Here is a 21,206-nt window from a genome sequence, read left to right on the forward strand (position 1 = left end):
ACACATTTGGGACTAACAGGGTTTACTAGAATCCCACCACTCCACCACAGAGTCACCGCAGTAGACGTTAGATGAGCGCTGTTGCTCCGCGGCACTTGTTACTATTTTACAGACAACCGTTTTTCCTCTATACAGAAATCGGTGTTGGTTGTCACTTTCATAGGACTTGGTGTCTGACTTGAGTAGCATTTATACACCAAACTTCTATAAATTGGTCATTTTTCTATAAAGCCATTTCTGCATTTCTCTCGTGTGGCCGTCAAGTAAGTTTGGCTATGCATGATGTTTTCAAAACTGCAAGCAAGGAATATACCGCAAACCTACTACATAGGGTGTCTTTGAAACTGTTATTATCTTCATACATAGGGACCTTCTGTCACTTAACACTGTATTAGTGTGTGTGGTTTAATAGACACATGGCATCATCACACGTTTTTGAATGTCGTCCTATTGCAGGATTATCAGAACTTGTACAAGGTCAGTGACGAGTATGTTGAGGATGGCATGTCAGCATATGTGAAGCAGGCTCTTTGTCTACCAGTTTCTGTGCACGAACTACTGCAAACCACGTCACAACCTGTAAGTATCACAAGCCTGTCCAATATTTATACACTTTGCATTATGATGAAATGGTCAGTATTTGAAATCTGATATTTCTAATATTATTAGAGCTGTTTATTTTACGCTTATTATAGTTTAAGCTGCTAAACTTCTTAAATGCTGACACATCTGAATCATACCGTAGGTGATTTCATCATTGTATTGCTGTTTTCAGGATGACGGGGTGCGATATTTCATAGTTGACTGCCGACCAGCTGAGCAATATAACAGTGGCCATCTTCCCACAGCCTTCCATTTAGATGCCAACTTAGTACGTATGCCATAGTGATAAGGATAGTGATTTCCCTGAGTGAGGGCAAGTTCATCTTGATATAGAATATATTCCATTTGGACTGCGCTGTCTGGGCTTCACTTTTATATATCTGCCCATTGGTGATCAGTGAAACCCAAATGTATGCAAACGACATGAAGATTAGCACATAACCATGCTATACAAAACAAATAGGATGAGGTTCTAATTCTGATATAGTAATAATTATTTCATTTCCCGTTTCTCACTTTTCTTTTTCAATCATTAGGTACGTCTGATTCCCATTCCATAACTAATTTTAAAACTCAAATGTCTCGTCATTGGAGCATCATGTATGCTGACAGACACAACATATATGTTTATTCTATACAACCTAACGTCTTTTTCCACACTTCCACAGATGTTGCAGGAGCCGGGAGAGTTTGCGTCGGCGGTGAACGCGCTCTTTGCCTCTCAGAAGCAGGCCATCGCAGCAGGGTCGGTAGCCGGCGGAGAGCACCTGTGTTTCATGGGCAGTGGCCGAGAGGAGGAGGACCAGTACGTTCACATGGTGGTCGCCAACTTCCTCCAGCGCAAAAAGCAATACGTCAGCCTGGCACGCGGCGGCTACGCAGGTAATTAGATGGTAATTACATGGTAATTGGATGGTAATTATAGGTACATGGAGAGGTGGTGACATTCCTAAATGTATGCTGTATGCGAACTCTTCGTTATATTTCTTCAGTTACGAAATCTAAATTCGTTGGTGACCGTTTCTCATGAAGGTGATATAATAAGCTAAATATCACAAGAATCCATGATTTCCTTTTCTAGAATATGCTATTATACATGTTATAGCTAATAATATATTGACAAAATCCCATAATTGTAATACGTACAATAATCTAATGTTACGTTGGATGTCATTATATTGTCTTTAAAACCATTTGGTGTTGATGGTCTCCGTTGAATCTTAGAAGAGTGGCTGGTTATTGGTTGCATGTTCTTGCAGTGCTGCACTCTGTGCTAGGCGATGATGTAAGCTACACACTGGCAGATCATAGTCCTAGGCACTGCATTGTGTGCAATCCAGATGCCGAACTCAATGGCAGGGATTTTTCCGACGCAGCAGAAGAATTCCAGCACTTGCTGCAGGAGGTAGACATATTTAGTCAGCTTACATCGCATTCCAGTCTAACCTGCATTTTCACACCACAGTCGTAGTTATTTGGAACCGGACTAGCCTTTTTAGTTGAAGCAGGATGTTTTTTTGTGTATTATTCTGCTCATCTTGTATAGTTAGACTTGCGGTGCAATAGCAATGAAAAGTTAAATGGCTTTATCTGGGCTTGTAGCTTAAGTTGCAGTCAGCACCAGCTGGCCAATAATAGAGGTAAAGAGACGAAGATGATTGGAGCAAATTAATTTTTTTGCTTTGGTTTGTATTTTTATTTTATTTTTAATTTGATTTACACTTTACCCTATGGTAGAAGGGAAAGGTTGGTACTAATCCTTATTTTGAATATTTAGCAATAACTAGTGGTAGTTGAAATAGTGTGGCAACATGCACAGATAGGTCACACTAACATCTATCAAAGTGTAAAGATTATAATGGATAAACTAAGTTTATAAGATCTCACTATTCCATGAGTAATTGCGAACACCCTTATTTTTTAGGGTTCGACACTATTTGGTAAATTGTCCTCAGCTCTCAAAGGGAAATCAGAGAAAGTTAAGGAGCAGCTGACCAACTACATAGTTAATCCCACAGGAACTGCTCCTCCACGTGATCGGTATGTGTAGTTAGTTACTCCATGTTGTCTGATACGCCATCAGGGAATTTCTACATTTTCCTGCTTTGAACTGGTTACCAACAAGCCATTATAACTTACGGTTAGAATTGGATAATGGTAAGTGGTAAGGTTGGGATTAGATTAGAGTGAGGATTGTGGTTAAGGTTACTCGCCACCTTTTGCACGGGTATTGCTCTAATGAAGATTAAACGTTTATTGACGAATTAATTGAATCAATCACACGTTTTATTTATACAGGAGATATCTCAAAACAACAAATTTCATGAAATTTCCAGCACCTAATTATGTTACCACAGAAATTTTGAATTTTTATATAAAAATTGTATTTTGGATATTTCTCAATTACCACAAAGAGTGAGGAAGCAAAATTGTTGCCACAGGTTAAGCACAATATGTACCAAAATAGCACATCAGGATTTTCTTTAAGTTTCATATTTACTGAGAAAAATAAAAAAAACTGCTTAAAATCAAGTTGTGTTAGAATTAAAAAAATTTTCGAATAAAGAGGCATAACTCATAAAATACGGCACTTAATAACAATCCCTGATGCATTTTTTACAGCAATATGTTACCATTAAAACGAGTGTAAAATTAAATTATTCCGAGTTGTAATCACAGTGAAATATCCATTTATACATCGGCTACTATGTCAGAAATCGAAACGGAGAAATCAGCGTTTTTCTATTTTTTACATTGATCGACCGTTTGTGTGCAAAATGGGTGAACGTATGTGAAACATCTACTGTTAGTACTTACATATCCATGACTAACTGACACCCTAAATTGGTGAAGTGTTCTATGCAACTTGAGAAGTTGTGAGAAATTACGAGGTTACCATCGCAAGTTCATGCAAAACGCGCGAACACCGCCCATTGCCTGACGTCACTAAGCTATATGTCACCAAACGCGTGCCGTATGTAAGGTATATGTAGCGAGGTGAAAGAACTATTTTAGGCAGCGTGGGATATAGGTCATATATCACTGGCAGATGACAGCTGTAGAAGGGTTGATGGATACTGGCTTAGTAAATATAGTGAAAATTCTAGTTGTATCATGTCTCTGATGTCATCACTGACGCCAGCCGCGGCTCACTACACCTGTACGCGGGCAATCAAAATGCTCTGAAAGTTCACATGTATCGTTATATGGAGAAATGAGCAAGTACACAGGTGGCACATAGTGTTAGCCATCGAATAAAGTTGAAAATGAAAAATCAGTAAAATTTTGCCTAAAACGTTGAGAGTATATATAACCCTGGGAGTTAAAATGGTTTAACGTGGGAAACTAAGAATGCTGCCATCAGAAATGTTTGTCTAGATGTTTTCTACCATTGTAGGACAGTAACATTTACCCCACATGTAACACATTTACTTGGCAATAATCAAATATTGCAAAGTACACCAAACATACCCTATACCGATATACGTTTGCACAACATGTATTTAGTTAGACTTTGTGCCATATGGCTGGTAAGAAACTTCAATTCAACATGACTACGGGCCTGTTCATGCTTAATTGTGATGGAAATCAGTCACAAGATGCAGGTATTTTCATTGGCTTGATTTCTACTTGTGTTAAGTGCAACAATATCATGGTATCAACGTAAAGCGAGTGATGGAAAGTTGGTGGTGCATAATATTGCTGTGAAGGCAGACATTTCACCTCACATGCATGTTAGCTGATTTATAAATTTAGGAGGAAAAGAAAAACAACCATGAAGTCATTCTCACCGATATGATTTGCAAGTCTGAAGATTTTAAAGAATTCCTTACGCAGCCCTTTGCATTAATTTTTCGATATAATTGCAGGCATGTAACGCCATCGGACAAACTTGGTAAGCGGTATCGAGGAATGGGCCCCGTCTTCACAATAGACGACGATGACAATGATGCGGAAGTCGGTGGCATGCCTTCATCGGACGACGAGAATAAAGAGTGCGTTAGCGTCGAGACGTGGGTTAGGAAGCCGGAGGTGCTCGGAACCTTCAAGTGCCACGAAATCAAGGAGAATGGGTACATGCATTCGTGGTAAGTAACTCGAACTATAGCGGTCGGTCCGACAGATGCACGCTGATAGACACAAATTCACAATGCTGTAACATAGGGTACATTTCTTGTTTATTCATACTTGGTTGTAGATCTTTGTTTAATTCACAATTCACAATCTTCGTTCTTCGTTTGCCCTTGAGTACAGATTGAGATTTAATAGGCCTCAGCGTGTCTCCTCGGCTCTATTAACATTTTACACGTTACATGTTACACGTTGCTGCATATACACCCTCTTACGTCGAAGCACGGAGGCCAAAAGAAGCCAGTGATCAACTTGTGGCGAGCAGGCTGCTCTCTTGTTGTCACTCTACCGGACAACGCCAGCTATCGGCCAACATTATCAAAACAATTTGAAACATTATCAAAAACAAACAAACGTAACAAACATGTAAACAAACGTTTGCATGGCCATTACACTAACTACTCGTTCAGTTGGTCGACCGGCTCTCTAGTAATCACTCTACGTATTTGTAATGATGTTTTGTAAAGGATTTCAGAAAGGACTATGTATTGTTTAGGATTTGTGTGTGAGGTACTATGTTTATTCACTGTACTACTTAGTATGTACTATCCCCGTGAGTAAACAGTGGGAAACATAAAAGTGAGAGCCACGTAATGATTATTGTTTACTGACCTTTCAGTCACCTGTTGGTCACCAAGACACACATGTTCATACTGAGGGACATACCAGATCGCAAGGACATGGCTTATATCATAGCGAGGCGAGTACTGTCCAGCATTGTGAAGATAACTTCCAAGAAGCGACATCCCGAGCTCATCACGTTTAGGTAAGTAGATTTGTTGGGGTCATAAAGATTATACTGATAATAGTAATGCTGATTATTATGTTATTGTAGATACTAAAAATCCATCACTACTAAGAATGTGCAACTCCTAAATCATGAAACTGGACCTCTTTGCCAAAACTTCCCAGCAAAATCAGCATTATTGGTGTGTGTTTTAACCTTCTACTTCTAAGTCATTATATGAGTGAAGAGGAGAAATAAAGCATCATTATGCTATAATAATAAAAGCTATATATTACAAGATATAGTATTTACATAAAGTCATATAATTGAGTTGTGGTGAAGTAAACATTAGATGATTGGGGAGAATGGGTGATGATGGGTGAGGATGAGTGAAGGCAGAGAGGGGGGGATGAGGGATGGATTTATTTTGCTGTTACTGTTTTTGTTGCTGTTGGGAAACATTTAAATGAGGATTGCATGTTTTTTTGTAGCACATCTGACTGGTTAAATTATTGCTGCAGGTATGGGACAAGTGAGGACGATGGATTAGAGTTCACCGATTGCGATAGGTTCTTGATACCAAATTCAGGTGATGCAACTAAACTAGTCAAACAGCAGATACTTCAGCATATTGAGCCAGTCACAGCAGCAACACCAACACCTGCAGAGCCAGAAAACAAGTGATAAAATTATTGTAGTATATTTTGCAAACTTATCAAGTGTATGTTGCTTGGAAACATGGTGTTTCCAAGGTAAGGAGGACAATACATAGAACTATGTACTGTGGGCACACGTGTTGCATTATGCACGGGCAATTATGTAGTTGTTATTTGGGAACTGTTGGGTTCCCATTAATTATTAATAGTGCTGAGCTTCTTGAGACAAGCTGGAAATTATTATTTACTTCATGTTATGTTACAGTAAAGTACGATGGGATATTTTTGACTATAAGTTTTAGTATAATGTAGTGTTCTTGCCATGAAAAAACATGTATCTTTGTTATGTCCTATGGGGCCAGGCCATTCAGCTTCAATGTTCATTTGTATAAAGTTTAAAAACCTGTATTTCTGCAGAATTTTTTCCCCACAAAATCTTGTTTCTATAGTAGCAGGCTTTTCTGTTTCAGAAAGGGTAAGGATAATATATCGCCAAGGCTTGTTAACTTGTAAACAGTTTATGTGCTCTTCTTAGAATGCAATATATCCGAAGTTGGAATTAACACACCGTTTTAAAGCATCAAATGTTTTGTTGTTAGCTTTGTGGTAGTTTTTGGGGGGTATTTGGTGTATATATTACATTTGTGAACATATTGAACTTGGGGTATTTTCCGATATGTGGAATATGTGGAGTCTTCGTACTTGTTGCACTTGTAAGTATGCCACCATATTTGTTCTTTGCGTATGTCTCAGTACTCTGTACAAGCTGTTCCAATAGTATTTTTGCGTTTTAAACAATTCTACAGTCAACAGTACATATATTTAATGTAATATAAATAAATGCATCTCAATTTCAAGCACTATTGGTATGTCATTTTTTCCACCAGTGTATGATAGAATTTATGCGTTGGATACGATTTATAACACTGAATAAGACACGGCAGGAAATATGATGTAAAATGTGATCGGTTTATTGTGTTGATGGTTCACGTATTATGTTCAACGTATCAAAAAAAAGTTACGAGTTTTCTGTTATGGGGTTCTCCATCTATACCTATATGTATTTGTGCAGTATCAAATCAGTAGAATGATAGAAACAGGCTATCCGTGATGGTTTCATTCAGTTTAAGGCCCCTAAACGTGAAAATTTCCTTTGTTAGTATTTGATTATCAAATATGATCAATAACGATTGACTTTTCCAGTCGCACTGCAACTGAACGTTTCACTGAGGGTTGCGTTTTATATGATGAAAATGCGCTTGAAATCCATCTGCCTCGCAAAGGAAATTTCCTTCACTTACTCTGTGCAGATTTGAGAAGAAGCAAGTACTGACAGGCAGGCACCATAAAGACAACGCACATATAGTCTGTAAATCTGAGGCGTTTATTGTGAGATTCTATTGCTTGTGAACAAATACCACGTTGTAAAACTATTACAATTTATAACGGTTACAATGACTACGAACGTCAAGTGTACATTGCATATTCTGATGCTAACAAGATCTTTGAAAATGCAGTTTCGTCAGTTTTACATTAATTTTCATTAATTTACTCAAAGGTCCGACAATAGGAACCGGGGATGCTACGTTCTATTTATCTGATAATTAAAGTGTTTGGCTAGCATTGAGAATAATTCAACAGTGGTTATATATATATATTATACGGTGTCAACACTTACTGAAAGCAATCTTGCCTTGTACACATCTTATTATATATAAGTTGACATTCATTTTACGCATCTTAACAATAAAATGATTATCAAGATAAAATGAAATTTAAATGGGTAAAATCAATTTAAATGTAGCTGCGCTCAAAATATTACCTAGCGCTATCAGTAATAATCTACGAATAATATATTTTAATGAGGATCAATACGCATAATATAATTTTATAATAGAATACATTGTTTTGAAAAAACACACTTGTGTTCGGTAAATTTTGCTTATCAGGTTTGACATTTTTCCAAGATTTCTTAGGCGAGTAATTATTTATCTTTTTTTTAAAACTAACCTCGCAACACTGAATGTGACATTCACTTACATACAACTACATGCTTCTCTTTCATGTACACAATTCTGCTCATATCACTCACAACATCTGCCAATACCTGATCGCACGTTTAAAAACACAACCCACATTCAAAATATACAACATTATTAAAGACAGGCACACAAATTCTACACGAGACACAATCTAGTTAATTATCGTATATCTTATGATTACACATTATTTACACACAGATGTGATGCCAAAATGAACGCTAGTCGGCAGCACCGATCAGCTGAAATTTGACAAAAGGCATATATTGAATGATTGGCATGCTTAAATCACTGAGGTTCCATTCATATAAATCGACATATGGGCAAAAAAGTAAACGCCTACCGGCATTGCAAGTTATTAGCATTTTCGTTTGTGGAATCGGTATAGTTTCTGCAATGTTCTAGAGCTCGTTAACATGAATGAACACAACGAGACAAATGTACAACAGGATCTCGTGTAGACATCTTAACACATCCTTATAAACCATGGATAAATAGTCATGGTTGATTTCCAATTTTTCAACCTCTGCCATCACTCCTGGGTGTTCACACAGAAACAACTGACAAAGTATTCTTAATCATTTCATCTCAAGCTGTACCGCTGTCACAAACATGTCTGGTAATTTCCCGCGTACACGTGCAAAACAAAGAATACTTATGACATGATGATTCGAACAACAGCAAATCAATTCCTCTCACAAAATATAGATGACAACAACCTAGCTACGAGTAATAAATTTTTTTTCACCAATCACTGCCAATTTTCTTACTTTATCGATATCATAATAGGTTGTTGTTCACTAAAATTCACAGCTAATTTTCTAAGAAATATTCTACATGAGATTAAATCACACACATCACAATTCTCATATCCATGGGTCCAAACCTTGCTAACAACCAGCTCCTGGTGTTCCAAACAAGCAAACAGCCTGATGTTCACACGCCCCAACACACAACATGCAAAGCATTCCAAATTTGCGAGAAAATAAACATACATAAAAAAATAGAAAGCTTAAACACTAAAATGTACATTATGTAAAGCATAAACAATAATACAGTCCACTTGCCTTTAAAATACAACAAGTCAATGAACTGCCTTGAACTGCCATTTCCACGTACTGACAAGCGGCCACACTTCACATGACAGCCAGCCAGGTCAGGACCGCATTGAACCTGTCAGCTAGTGAACGCAGTGACCTTCACAACCATAAAAGCTACATATTGCCTTGCCGTTTTATAGGAAAAAAAAACAAACATTTTAAGGTGCTTACAGAAATCAGATAAAGATTTGCAATTAATCAATCGTATGCTACCATTATTACTGAAATTAAGACAGCCACGATGTAATTAATGGCATTGAGAATACCTAAAGGTCGCATTAACGCTGCTCACAAGCAGTTTTTTCTCAGCTGGCCATGCGATGTTAACATTGCAAGTAACGCCAGATAACAAAGTCGATATCCTCAGTCAACTGTAAAATGCAAGTAAACATTTCTAAAACTCATCAATTAACTTTTCTTTATTGCAAAGTATGACGAGTTAAATGGCCAATTAATATTTCAGTTATGCAATGTGTTTACCACAGTGTAGTCCTACGATTAAAACAATAGCCACAAGTGAATGCAGTAAAGCTTACATTACATGACTACTCCATCAGTTCACTGTAAACACAACTGTGCCTTATTGTGACTTTTACTGCAAAACTTAATAAATTTAATAAAAACTGAGTCACGAGAAGAGATGGAAGTAGTTACGAAAAAAGGATAGCATGGAAAAGGGAAAGATATAGACAGAGTGAGCATAAAGAGACCATGTGTTCCAGGCTGCAGCGATGAAAAAATTAGAAGACGACAAGCACGACAGAGAGAGAGACGACGAGAGAGAGAGAGGATGAGACGACCATGAGAGCAGACACGAGAAGAGAGCAGGAGCAGAGAAGCAGATAGAGATAGAGCAGAAGAAGAGATAGAGCATAGAGAGCAGCATGACTGACGAGAGCTTAGAGAGAGAGAAAGAGAGAGAGAGAGAAAAAGAGATAGAGATAGAGAGAGTGAAGAGTTAGCAGGAGAACAACTCCCACGGCAACTTCACTCTCCGCTTGACGACGCATCGTACACGTGCCCGCTGCAGTGACCCAGGCCCGACTGCCGTACCTCTGCCACCGCTCAGTTTGTGTAGCTCTCAAAGTATCTGTAGGTGGGGTTCTCGTACCCATTCATCTGCATGTTGTTGACGTGCTTCTCCTCGGGCGACGACTGCTGATCGACCTCGGTGAAGCCCGCGCGCGACGCCTCGACGCGCTTCTTCGCGACGACAATGCCGACGATGATCGCGGTCAGCAGCGCAGTGCCCCCTAGTGTCATAGCGAGGAACAAGCCCTTGTCGTGCAAGTGGTCGCCTTGCTTCACGCTGGACTCCTGGATGAAATTCTGAAAGAGTTTTCCCATACGAAGGACACTTTAGGAATAATTAACTTTCACTTCATATTCATATTCATAATGATTGGAGCACGCGGATTCTCCATGCGTATTATCAATGCAGGTTTTCGTGCAGTGACGGGTCTGCTTAAAATCAGTACCTAAAAGGTGTAATTTCTAAGACCACAGCATTGAGAAAAGTGAATGGCACAGTTTACCAATCAAAATATGATGTGTAACAACAGGCAGTACTGTTAGACGTGTTTCTAGTCTTCTCCAAGAACCCATCTAACCAGTAGCTAGTGCAGCACGCCAGGTCATAAGTACTAAGAGACAAGTTGCCTTTAAGCAGGACTACCTAAGGACAATACATAGATGTGATGAGATTGCTGTCACTGGACCTGTTCACATACAGCAACAGTAAACACGCACCTGCTCCACCTCCACCTCGCTGTTTCTGCGATGGGCAACGAGGTTGTCACCATGGATGTCAGCAATTGCCATGTCTACAGCTTCCTTCACCTGTTCCTGATGCACTTCGTTGCTTACTGATTCGACCTGCGAGTGCCAACGCACAATGGTTTAATTCACAATAGTGACAAACAAATTAAATTCACAATATTTAGTATATAAATAAACTTATCTGCATAATGAATTAGTTTACTAATAATTGTACTACTGTATAAGCTGTATATTTCACGGTGCTTTAATTTTCGCAAATTTCGCGAACACGTCCCGACCGCGAAAATAACAACACGTGAATAATTCATACAGAATAATTCATAAATCACCGACCGCGAAATTAACCACTCGCGAAATTGTCCGTCAAGTCTGAATTCGCGAAAATATCTGTACGCGAAAAATATGACGTATACAGTAATTATTATATAATAATAAAATAATTTCTACTCCACAGGTCCCAATTACTAAATAGAAACTGGTCAGGTTCTATGGCACTGACAACGTACCATACATTATTAAATACAACATAACCTAGTTGTTAGTCATCAAACATTCATCGCCAGGTTAACAACCATCCAGCAGCATACGATGCTGGCGGGATTAAATTACACAAGGTGGTACAGGTAAACAGGCAGGGTAATGCCACGTCGTCACACCTTCAGGGGGATTTAACGAGGTACAGGTAAACAAGCAGGGTAATGCCACGTCACCACACCTTCAGGTGGATTTAACGAGGTACAGGTAAACAGGCAGGGTAATGCCACGTCATCACACCTTCAGGTGGATTTAACGATGTACAGGTAAACAGGCAGAGTAACGTCTCATCGTCACACCTTCAGGTGGATTTAACGATGTACAGGTAAACAGGCAGGGTAATGTCACGTCATCACACCTTCAGGAGGATTTAACGATGTACAGGTAAACAGGTAGGGTAATGCCACGTCGTCACACCTTCAGGGGGATTGAACGAGGTACAGGTAAACAGGTACGGTAACGTCACATCGCCACACCTTCAGGTGGATTTCCGGCACGGCTTGCTGCTCGGCGGTGCTCATCATCTGTGCCTCGCTTGTCGACCTAGGCTCCTCCTCTGTCGTCTCTTCAACGACGACTGGTGCTCCCGTGCTCACCGTCACTGCCTCCATCGCCTCCTGCTCACGGTCGGCCTTGTCTGCAATTTCTATCACAGAGATACGCGCCAGAGGTTGTAGAACGTGTACCGAGTGACAGGGCATGTAGTAATAGTAATGCAGTAATGTAGTAATGCAACCCCAATAAACACATGCACGCACGCACGCACGCACGCACACACACACACACACACCCACACACATTTATTTATTTATATATTGCGTTTTTCTTTTTTCACTTAAAAACGGATATGGCCGATCATACATACTTGACTGTGCGATTGCCAGCTCTTCCTTGTATTTCTCCAGTATCTCATTGTTCGCCTCACCACCACTGAGCTTCATTATTGTATTGCTGTCATCCAGTCGCACGTTGCTGTGGATTTCGTTCAGGAATTTCCCTGTAAAACGATCGGCAAGAGTACATCAATTTCACATACACATACAAGGGCAAGAGCAAACAAGCTTAAGAGAAAGCGTCGAATTTCTAGCAAAGCGCAGATTTCGCTGATACACCGTATATGAGCAGAACTAATCTAAGAGTCAAAAACTTTGGTGTTCTGAAAACCCTTTACGAATATCAAACCACGATATTACAACTTTCTCTTTCTCTCTCCCTTTTTAATTCCGACAATATTCCCTGACGTTTCTCCGACATTTTAAACTGAAACAGGTCTCTGTCGTTCTCCCAATTCCCAGGACGGCGGTCGGCCACCCGCAGAATCCGACGACGTTTCGGACGAGACGTACTCAGCTCCGGCATGATCTTGCGCTCGATGGCTGGCAGACGCTGCAGCAGGCCAATGCTCTGGTTGATGCGGCTGTCGATCTCGTTCATGTGCTCGATGGCAGCGCTGTGAAGCTTCGCCGCCGCCGCCGGGTCCGTGTTCACCAGGTGGCGATAGTGGCTGATGGTGTGCTTGCGGTCCTTCTCCTCTACGCGGATGTACTTGTGCAGCGCCTTCATGATCTGGTGCGCCTGCGAGCAAATGAAAGTCGCAATTATTAACTATTATGCAATACGGCATACTAAACAAAGGTAAGATGGCTACCACCATCACACGTATTAAGGAGACTGATTAGGGTGCAGCCATCGATACAGGTTAGGGTTTCCAAATTATTATCTCTAAAATACATCGAAAAGTAAAAACATGTAGAGGAATTAGATTTCACCTATTAGCAGAGATATTACTGGGCAAAAATTATGAGTTTATGCCCTTATGGTATATAAAACATCAAATAATGCAGCCACATTCGTCTGCATTACAAGAATTGCCTTGTACTTAGTACCACCAGACAAAGCTGCAGCTCATTGAGGACCGTAGTGGTTCCAGAATGGTACAGCGTCTCTATTGCTTAATGCAAGTTACCATTAACAAAGTGTAGGAACAGGGTCTCATGATGCTTACTCATAATACATTCAGTCAAGAGTACGGTGCCACTCAGCATTCTGTGGGGTTAGATACCTAAGGATGCTTCTAGTCTAGGGTGTTCAGGTAGGCTGTTAGGTTGATGAATTAGGGGTTGTATTTACTTCAGGGTGCTCAGGGAAGCGGTAATGTTAGTTACCTGAGGATGCTTATTTTTCAGGGTGTTCAGGTAAACAGTTATGTTAATAACCTGAGGATGCTTTGTCATCAGGGTGTTCAGGTAAGAAGTTATGTTAGTTACCTGAAGATGTTTCTTTATCATGGTGTTCAGGTAAGTGGCTATGTTAATTACCCGAAGATGTTTCTTCTTCAGGGGGTTCAGGTAAGCAGTTACGTTAGTTACCTGAGGATGTTTCTTTATCATGGTGTTCATGTAAGTGGCTATGGTAATTACCTGAGGATGCTTCTTCTTCAGGTGTTCAGGTAAGCAGTTACGTTAGTTACCTGAGGATGCTTCTTCTTCAGGGTGTTCAGGTAAACGGTCATGGCAGCAGCCTTCTTCTCGGTGAGTCTGCGCTCAACCCGCTGCTGGTGCACATCCAGCAGGTGCAGCTTCTCGATGCTCCACTCCTCCTCTAACCCGGCAACCATCTTCTGAAACTTCTGTAAAGGCAGCACAATAATGCATCATGATGAATTCTCAAAAGGAGGCCGAGTGATTACCGCACATTATTATTATTATTATTATTATTATTAACTTTTTATTGCATGTAATTCAAATAGAATTTTTTCTACGTCTTTTTCATGGAGAAAAAAATCTGATAGATGCAATAGTGTTGAGCAGTTAAAATAATAACATTTCTGAGTGATACAGTACAAAATAGCGCTATACAACATGTAGGGAAAAACATACATACAAAAACGACAGTACATTCTGTACAAGTAAAGTGATTAACACATGTTTCTTGGCAACACATACTATCCCCCCTCCCGATAAATCAACGCATATGTTTAAGCAAGAGTATTCTACAATAGGATACCTCTGAATTGTGAGTGTGAAGGTACACGATGGCAAATCTAGTTTTTATATAAATATCTAGTCGTTATATCAGTGTTCGAAATAAGGGCTATCCGTTTGTCCTCACTTGTCCAATTCCACGGAGGACAAGTAGACATGTCCAGTAGCTTGTCCGCCAGACAAGCAGCCTTTTAGAGCAACTTTTTCATCATTTTCTACCATCGCTGGCCGCCGCCTGAGAAACTGTTAACTAAGACTGTCTAGACTAAATGTCAAATTTATCCTAGTCAAGTGACTCTGGCTCATAACTCACTGTGGTGAGAGTCAGACTCAGGACTGACCATGTATTGTTATTATAACATTGAAGCTTCAAATTTGTTAAAGTAACTATTGCGAGAGTTTTCAGTGCAAAGCTTTTAGGGTTATTATTTGGAGTGATTCAAACGCAATTTTTAAACTTGCATTTTGATTGTAATAAAGGTATCATAACCTGCAGCTAACGCACCAACGTGCCCGGGAGCGTGGAAGCCAGCCCCGGCGAAGCTGGACAGGTTGTGAGGTCGGACAACAAGCGCGGCCGCATATAAGGGGGGCCGCGCCGGGGAGTCAGGGGGCGGCACTGGGCGAACAAACCCGCTCATGTTACGTTTCAACAAATGCATTCAAATAAAGACGTCTATATCATATATAATATACACAACCTCTTCGATCATCACTGGCTACGATCACTGACCGAAAAGTTCTGTGACCGTCTACACCTAATTTGACCTGTTAGTGAACTGTATTCAAATTACGAGATAGATAAGAGTAAGATATTGGGTCTAAAATTTAATTTGATTAAATGTATTACACATTTACAATATTTGAATGTTATTAATCAGGACAAGCAAAAATATCTTGTAGCTTGTCCGTCTGACAAGCAAAATCTTTTCCTTATTTCAAACACTGGTTACTGTTTACTTATTATTGATATAAATTTCAGTATTTACTTATTATCGACATTATTAAGATTATTACTTATTATGTTATGAAGGAAAGGAATGCTGTGCTACACACCGCTTTCAACCATAAAGATAAACTTACGAGACTAAAATTCATGCTGGATAAAAGTGTATAGTGTATGTACTTCAAGGCTTATAACCAGTCCATTTTCCTAATTACAAATTTAGGAGTGTTCTTACCGAGGACATATCTTTCTTGAACTTCTCTGCACCATGCGGGTCACTATTCTTCATGCCTTGGTACTGTTCTTCCATATCAGACCACTTCTTCATAACCTAAACAAAGACCACATGTATACAAGCCAGGGTATTTTTTACAGAGTTGGGCACACCAGTCAGTACATATTTGGGGGAATCGCGCAAACTACAGTTGGTTCAGGATAGGGGTTCACTGGATCAAAATTCCGGCCAGAACCGGAACTGTAGCTGTAATCAAGGATCACCATTTCGGTCCTATATTGATTAAAATTACTTAACATGAACGAAATAGCATTAGTACGCACATCAATCAAGTAAGTAGGGCGATGTCTAATGTTCTAATTACAAGATGGCTATTAGGTGTACGAGTCGGCTGCGTTCAGTCAATGAAAATATAGCTCAATGACGTGATATCATATTCCTACCTACAGTCAGGCAGGAAGTGCAATGCTAAAACTATAATTCTCTGCCAGTAAGATCTTTATAGTAACAGAAATTAAATTAGAAAAAAGTTCTGGCGTCAGCCAACTTTTGTACCTGAAACCAGAACCCTTAAAAATTAGGGTTCTGACTGTAACTATCCCCAAGATCCAGTGCATACCTAGATCAAGGGCAGCAGCCTGTGCCACTGAATGTGGGTAATCTTGTACAGGCACATGGACACCCGCTACAATATACTGATATACCAGCCTCAGCAAATACACTGAGAAGTGATGGCAATTGAATCATCACTAATGTACGAACGGTCTACGATATACGCTGCCTGTAAAAAAAATACTAATAGGAGACGACATCGGCAATATGCGTACCAGGGTGACCTTGGCCTGGTGTTTTTCCTCGAGTCGCTTCTCAGCTGCCTTGAAGTCCACGTGCTCCTGATCGCTAGTGTCGCTGCTGTAGTAAGCATCATCCTCCATGGTGTCATCCGCATCCACAACGTCAGCTGCAACATAGCGATTACCAGCATGGTCACTTACAGTGCGGGCGCATGGGAGACATGTTTATTATTGTATGCAATATAGTTTAAAAGACTATGGCAGTAGCATGGCAAATACCAACATGCTCATAAGCTATGTCCATGGAAAAGGGCATTTTAAGTAGTCTGTGTAACATAGCTTATAGCAATATTGTGGTTGTAGCTATCAGAATCTTTACCAAACCTAGAAGTACCTTTACAGGGTGCGAAATTAACGCGAGTCCGGAGTCAAATACTCCCTGATTTGACATATGCAGGAGTCCGTGTGGCTCCCTGAAAATTCTGCTATACGAACTTAGTAACTAGTTGTGTTTTTAGCAACTGACCCAAGAAAAATTCTGTGGTACTACTTGTATACTGCGGACTCCCTCATTTTGCTGCGGACTCCCTCTTTTTGGTTGGACTCGCTTGTTCAAAAGTTAATTTCTACCCCTGCCTTTATATTATAGAGACACAAATCTATATATTTTTCTGGCTTCACACATCACCACCAAGAGGCAACTCAACAAAAACCCGCTGCTCAATGATCTTACCTCCTTCCTTTTTTACTTACTTCCTTGTTTACATACCTACTTGCTAACTTACAAGCTCCCAAAAATATTTCCCTAAATAATGACCATAAAGACTCATTACGTCGTTCCTGACAAACTGATGATAGCTCAAACCAAGTAAACAACCTGCAAAAACCTCGCTAACCCAGACATCGATGCCGCGACAATTTCTCTACTCAGAAACTAACAACACATCCCCTAAAAGATTTCGCTGACTAACTGCTGAAAAAATCTCGCTAGCCCAGACACCGATCCCCCGACAATTTCTCTACTCAGAAACTAACAACACCTCCCATAAAAGATTTCGCTGACTAAATGCAGAAAAAAATCTCGCTGGCACAGACAACGACTTCTATCGCCGATCTCGTTCGCCCGGCGATAGCCGTGACGACAGCGCCACCTACCGGACTCCTCGCTGCCGTCCTCGCGCGGGCAGCAGACGAACTCGACTCCGCTGAACATGTCGACGCCGCATGGCAGCAGCATGCCGAAGTTCTCCAGCGTCTTGCCGGTGGACACGCACGACCTGTTCGCGCGCCGCTGCCAGTCGGCGAACAGCATGCACTTCTCGGAGAGGTGGATGTGGTCGAACGTGCAGTGCTGCGGCACCAGCAGCGGGTCACTCTGGAACGGCCCGACTGTAACGCGCGTGTGCGCGGCAAGGAAGACGTTATCACACGTTGAAGATTGCAAATCCTACGCGTGATTAATCAAATTAATCCGAATTGAAATTCGTTGCTTCTAATTAATCACATGCGAGTCGGAATTGAAATTCATCTCTAATTTTGATTAAAATTTAATGAGAACAAACGCACCAGAACTGATGTAATAAAAAGGAATAATAGCATAAATATAGAAAAGGGACTAATCAAGTGCAATTCGACAGATACACGAAGTTTAAAGCTAATCTACTAACCAGGAATTTAAATGATTCAAATGAATTCAAAGAATAGAAATAGAACAATATAATATACATTATTTGGTACAAGCACCTCTCACACCTCAGGGGACATCTTTATTATTCCATGTTTAAAAGGTAAGAGAACTGAATATATAACTGTGTATAGCACACATAAATTATCAGTCCTATTCAAGTGTGCCTCATCCCAATTTTTACTTGTGAAGGCTTACTTTTCAAAAAGGTCAAGGTACTGATTTACACAGCACGATTTTCTGTAGTTACTCACGTGTGCACACAAATGGGATCGACCTTATTGCTCACAATATGATAGCACACAATCAACATCACGATGAACACACTAATTACAGAGCCCACATTAGTTAAATGGGAAACCCATGTCTTTGTCTCGTGTTAAATTATTGCCATTAGATACGTGATTTAGGCAATATATGACCTAATTTCTACATTTCTAGATTGTCAAAATAGGGCTAATTGTTTTTACAATACTTCTACACTGAGATAACATTTCTAAAAACACACCCATTCCAATAATTAAAACACAAATAGAAAATAGAATAGAGAGTACTGAGAGACCAAATTTCAATTGGAACTATGGCATATTTGCTTATCACCACTATATCATGAAGGTACTGATAAAGCCTCTAGAGATTGATTCTACAATCGCTCATAAAACCAATGACCATTATGCAGAGCATAATTATATCTAGAAATTGGGAACAAAATTTAGTGACCTAACCCATGGTTGAGTTTTTTTACCGCAAATTAGCTCTAGCATATGTTAAACTTAAAGGCCTGTGGAGAACCCTAATACATGTGTTTTAATATGTTAACATGCATAAAGTGTGCTTTTTTTATTACTTCTTTTTAATGGCTAAAATGTTTTTTCATAAGAATGCATCTCAGGTTATATAATAGAAGGCAATGGGGAAATGTTATTTAGCCTTTACGATTTCAGCATTAGACATTTCCTCCGCAACACAGGTGGGGGTACTACTGTATGCACTTTGATACCAACAGCCAATTACTCAGGTATCATCAGAGCTTGCATATCTATCTATCAGTGCCTTCAGCAGTGGCTATGGAATCAGTACTAGTAATGCTCATAGGGTCTATGTCCCCCAGGGTACTGCCGGAACGTACCCTGGGTACGGTCCGGTATACCGGAACGTACCCTGGTCACTATTTGATATGGTTAGGGTTAGGATTAGGGTTAGGGTTAGGGTTAAGGTTACTCCCTAGAATCGTTAGTGGAGTAGGCGAGGTACGGTCCGGCATATTAGATAGTACCAGGGTACGTTCCGGCAGTACCCCGGGGGACATAGACCCTCTCAGTACTAGTAATGTCTATATGAGCACAGCAATCAATACACACCCAGGCATCTGTAGGGCATCACGTCATGACTCCATTTGCACTTTTTATGTCCTGTGTGACACCAGTTGTGGATCCTCACAGTTGATGTTGACTCCACAACATTAGTGATTTGCAGCGTCGGATAAGCCTGCAAACAAAAATAGGGGGTGTGAGGTACTTTTCCCGATAACTAGCGAGTCATTTTAAATCCATACATGTACACTTTTGCAGTGCGAGAAATTAGCGCTATTTTGCCGGTGGCCGCCGGTTCAACCCCCCATATAATCATACCACTTGGCCTATTCAAAATGTTGCCCATCTTGCAATAATTATATCAACAATATTTACCAATTTCCTGACTAGTTTTCACTTAACGCCTACTAAGAAGTAAATCATGTTCCAGCAATTCCTGTCAAACAAGTAGAACTCCACTGATAGCAATAAATTAGTGAAATACTATGAGTATGACTAATAAACACAAAGCTAATCCTTTTATTAATAATGGAATAAATTGAACAAAATTAAGGGTCTGTTCAATTTGTCTAAGGGCCTGTTCACACTTTGGCTAATTTCATGCCCTGCTTTTGTAATCAATAGAGAATAAATAGTGATAAGCGATCATGTGTGATCATCACCAAAACATATATGCTCTTGTAATAATGTAAACACTATAAGTACAATCTGTACACCAACTTTAACATATATATGTTTACCTTGTACGTATATACATCTCAGCAAGAGTAGATAATAACACATGTGTTATTATCTACTCTTGATCTCAGTTTATCTAGATCAGTGATTCTTAACCTTTTTTGAGTCATGGACCGCTGTGAGGATCTGGTGAAAGCTACGGACCCCTCCCCAGAAAAATGCACATGTATAAGCACATCAACATAATTATTTTTATGCGCCTAGTTCACGGACCCCCTTGAAGCCAACCCACGGATCCCAAAGGGGTCCATGGACCACAGGTTAAGAACCCTTGATCCAGATGAACATGCACACAGAATAATATGTATATATATATTGTATGCACTGATATAGATCAACGAGTTTAGAAATGAATACAAATTCAATGATAGCTAAGTGAGTTTAGAAAATGCTGTGCCCTGTAGATAGTATTGATTGTACTTTTCTGTAAAGTGATATAGCCAACATTGAGCTGAATACACGTGTAGCTGACAATCCAGGGTTGCTCTACACGATACAGTATGTGTAACATGCGTGATCACTATCAATGATTGATATAGATCCATCCCCTAATGTCACTGAAATATACCCGGCTAACCTAGCAACTCAGCCCTCAAACAGGTAATGTGAAATTATAGCAACATACATGAAACCGTTTATTATAAGATATACGTGGGAAAAACAAAGGAAAACAGAGTGAGATCATAGGGGGGGGGGGAGGCAGAGATAGGGGGACAGAGAGCAAGATCCAAACACAGAGAGAGAGGAAACAGTGAGAGAGAGAGAGAGAGAGAGAGAGAGAGAGAGAGAGAAGAGAGAGAGAAGAGAGAGAGAGAAGAGAGAGAGAGAGAGAGAGAGAGAGAGAGAGAGAGAGGAGGAGGGGAGGGGGAGGGAGGAGAGGAGAGGAGGGAGGGGAGGGGTAGGGGAGGGGAGGAGGGAGGGACGGACGGAAGGAAGTAGAGTA

General features: G+C 40.1%; 2 protein-coding genes across 2 annotated transcripts in view; one reads left to right on the top strand and one right to left on the bottom strand.

Moving 5' to 3' along the window:
* The window catches only part of LOC106805956 (TBC1 domain family member 23-like), a 17,123-nt gene extending 7,726 nt beyond the window's left edge, over nucleotides 1-9,397 (top strand). Inside the window, exons 7-14 of the mRNA XM_014807763.1 lie at nucleotides 457-579; nucleotides 776-871; nucleotides 1,272-1,485; nucleotides 1,863-2,008; nucleotides 2,528-2,643; nucleotides 4,473-4,691; nucleotides 5,354-5,500; nucleotides 5,983-9,397. Coding sequence (XP_014663249.1) covers nucleotides 457-579; nucleotides 776-871; nucleotides 1,272-1,485; nucleotides 1,863-2,008; nucleotides 2,528-2,643; nucleotides 4,473-4,691; nucleotides 5,354-5,500; nucleotides 5,983-6,145 — 1,224 coding nt within the window. The 3' untranslated portion in view covers nucleotides 6,146-9,397. The remainder of the gene's footprint in view (nucleotides 1-456; nucleotides 580-775; nucleotides 872-1,271; nucleotides 1,486-1,862; nucleotides 2,009-2,527; nucleotides 2,644-4,472; nucleotides 4,692-5,353; nucleotides 5,501-5,982) is intronic.
* A 763-nt stretch (nucleotides 9,398-10,160) lies between these two features.
* Nucleotides 10,161-21,206, bottom strand: part of LOC106805951 (beta-amyloid-like protein) — a 19,813-nt gene continuing 8,767 nt past the window's right edge. The window contains exons 3-12 of the mRNA XM_014807749.1: nucleotides 19,574-19,700; nucleotides 17,684-17,917; nucleotides 16,562-16,695; nucleotides 15,735-15,830; nucleotides 14,040-14,198; nucleotides 12,916-13,144; nucleotides 12,435-12,566; nucleotides 12,046-12,215; nucleotides 11,006-11,131; nucleotides 10,161-10,585 (exon numbers count right to left, since the gene is read on the bottom strand). Coding sequence (XP_014663235.1) covers nucleotides 10,322-10,585; nucleotides 11,006-11,131; nucleotides 12,046-12,215; nucleotides 12,435-12,566; nucleotides 12,916-13,144; nucleotides 14,040-14,198; nucleotides 15,735-15,830; nucleotides 16,562-16,695; nucleotides 17,684-17,917; nucleotides 19,574-19,700 — 1,671 coding nt within the window. The 3' untranslated portion in view covers nucleotides 10,161-10,321. The remainder of the gene's footprint in view (nucleotides 10,586-11,005; nucleotides 11,132-12,045; nucleotides 12,216-12,434; nucleotides 12,567-12,915; nucleotides 13,145-14,039; nucleotides 14,199-15,734; nucleotides 15,831-16,561; nucleotides 16,696-17,683; nucleotides 17,918-19,573; nucleotides 19,701-21,206) is intronic.

The sequence above is a fragment of the Priapulus caudatus genome, unplaced genomic scaffold (assembly GCF_000485595.1).
Source record: "Priapulus caudatus unplaced genomic scaffold, Priapulus_caudatus-5.0.1 Scaffold7, whole genome shotgun sequence".
In the NCBI taxonomy this organism is placed as follows: domain Eukaryota; kingdom Metazoa; phylum Priapulida; class Priapulimorpha; order Priapulimorphida; family Priapulidae; genus Priapulus; species Priapulus caudatus.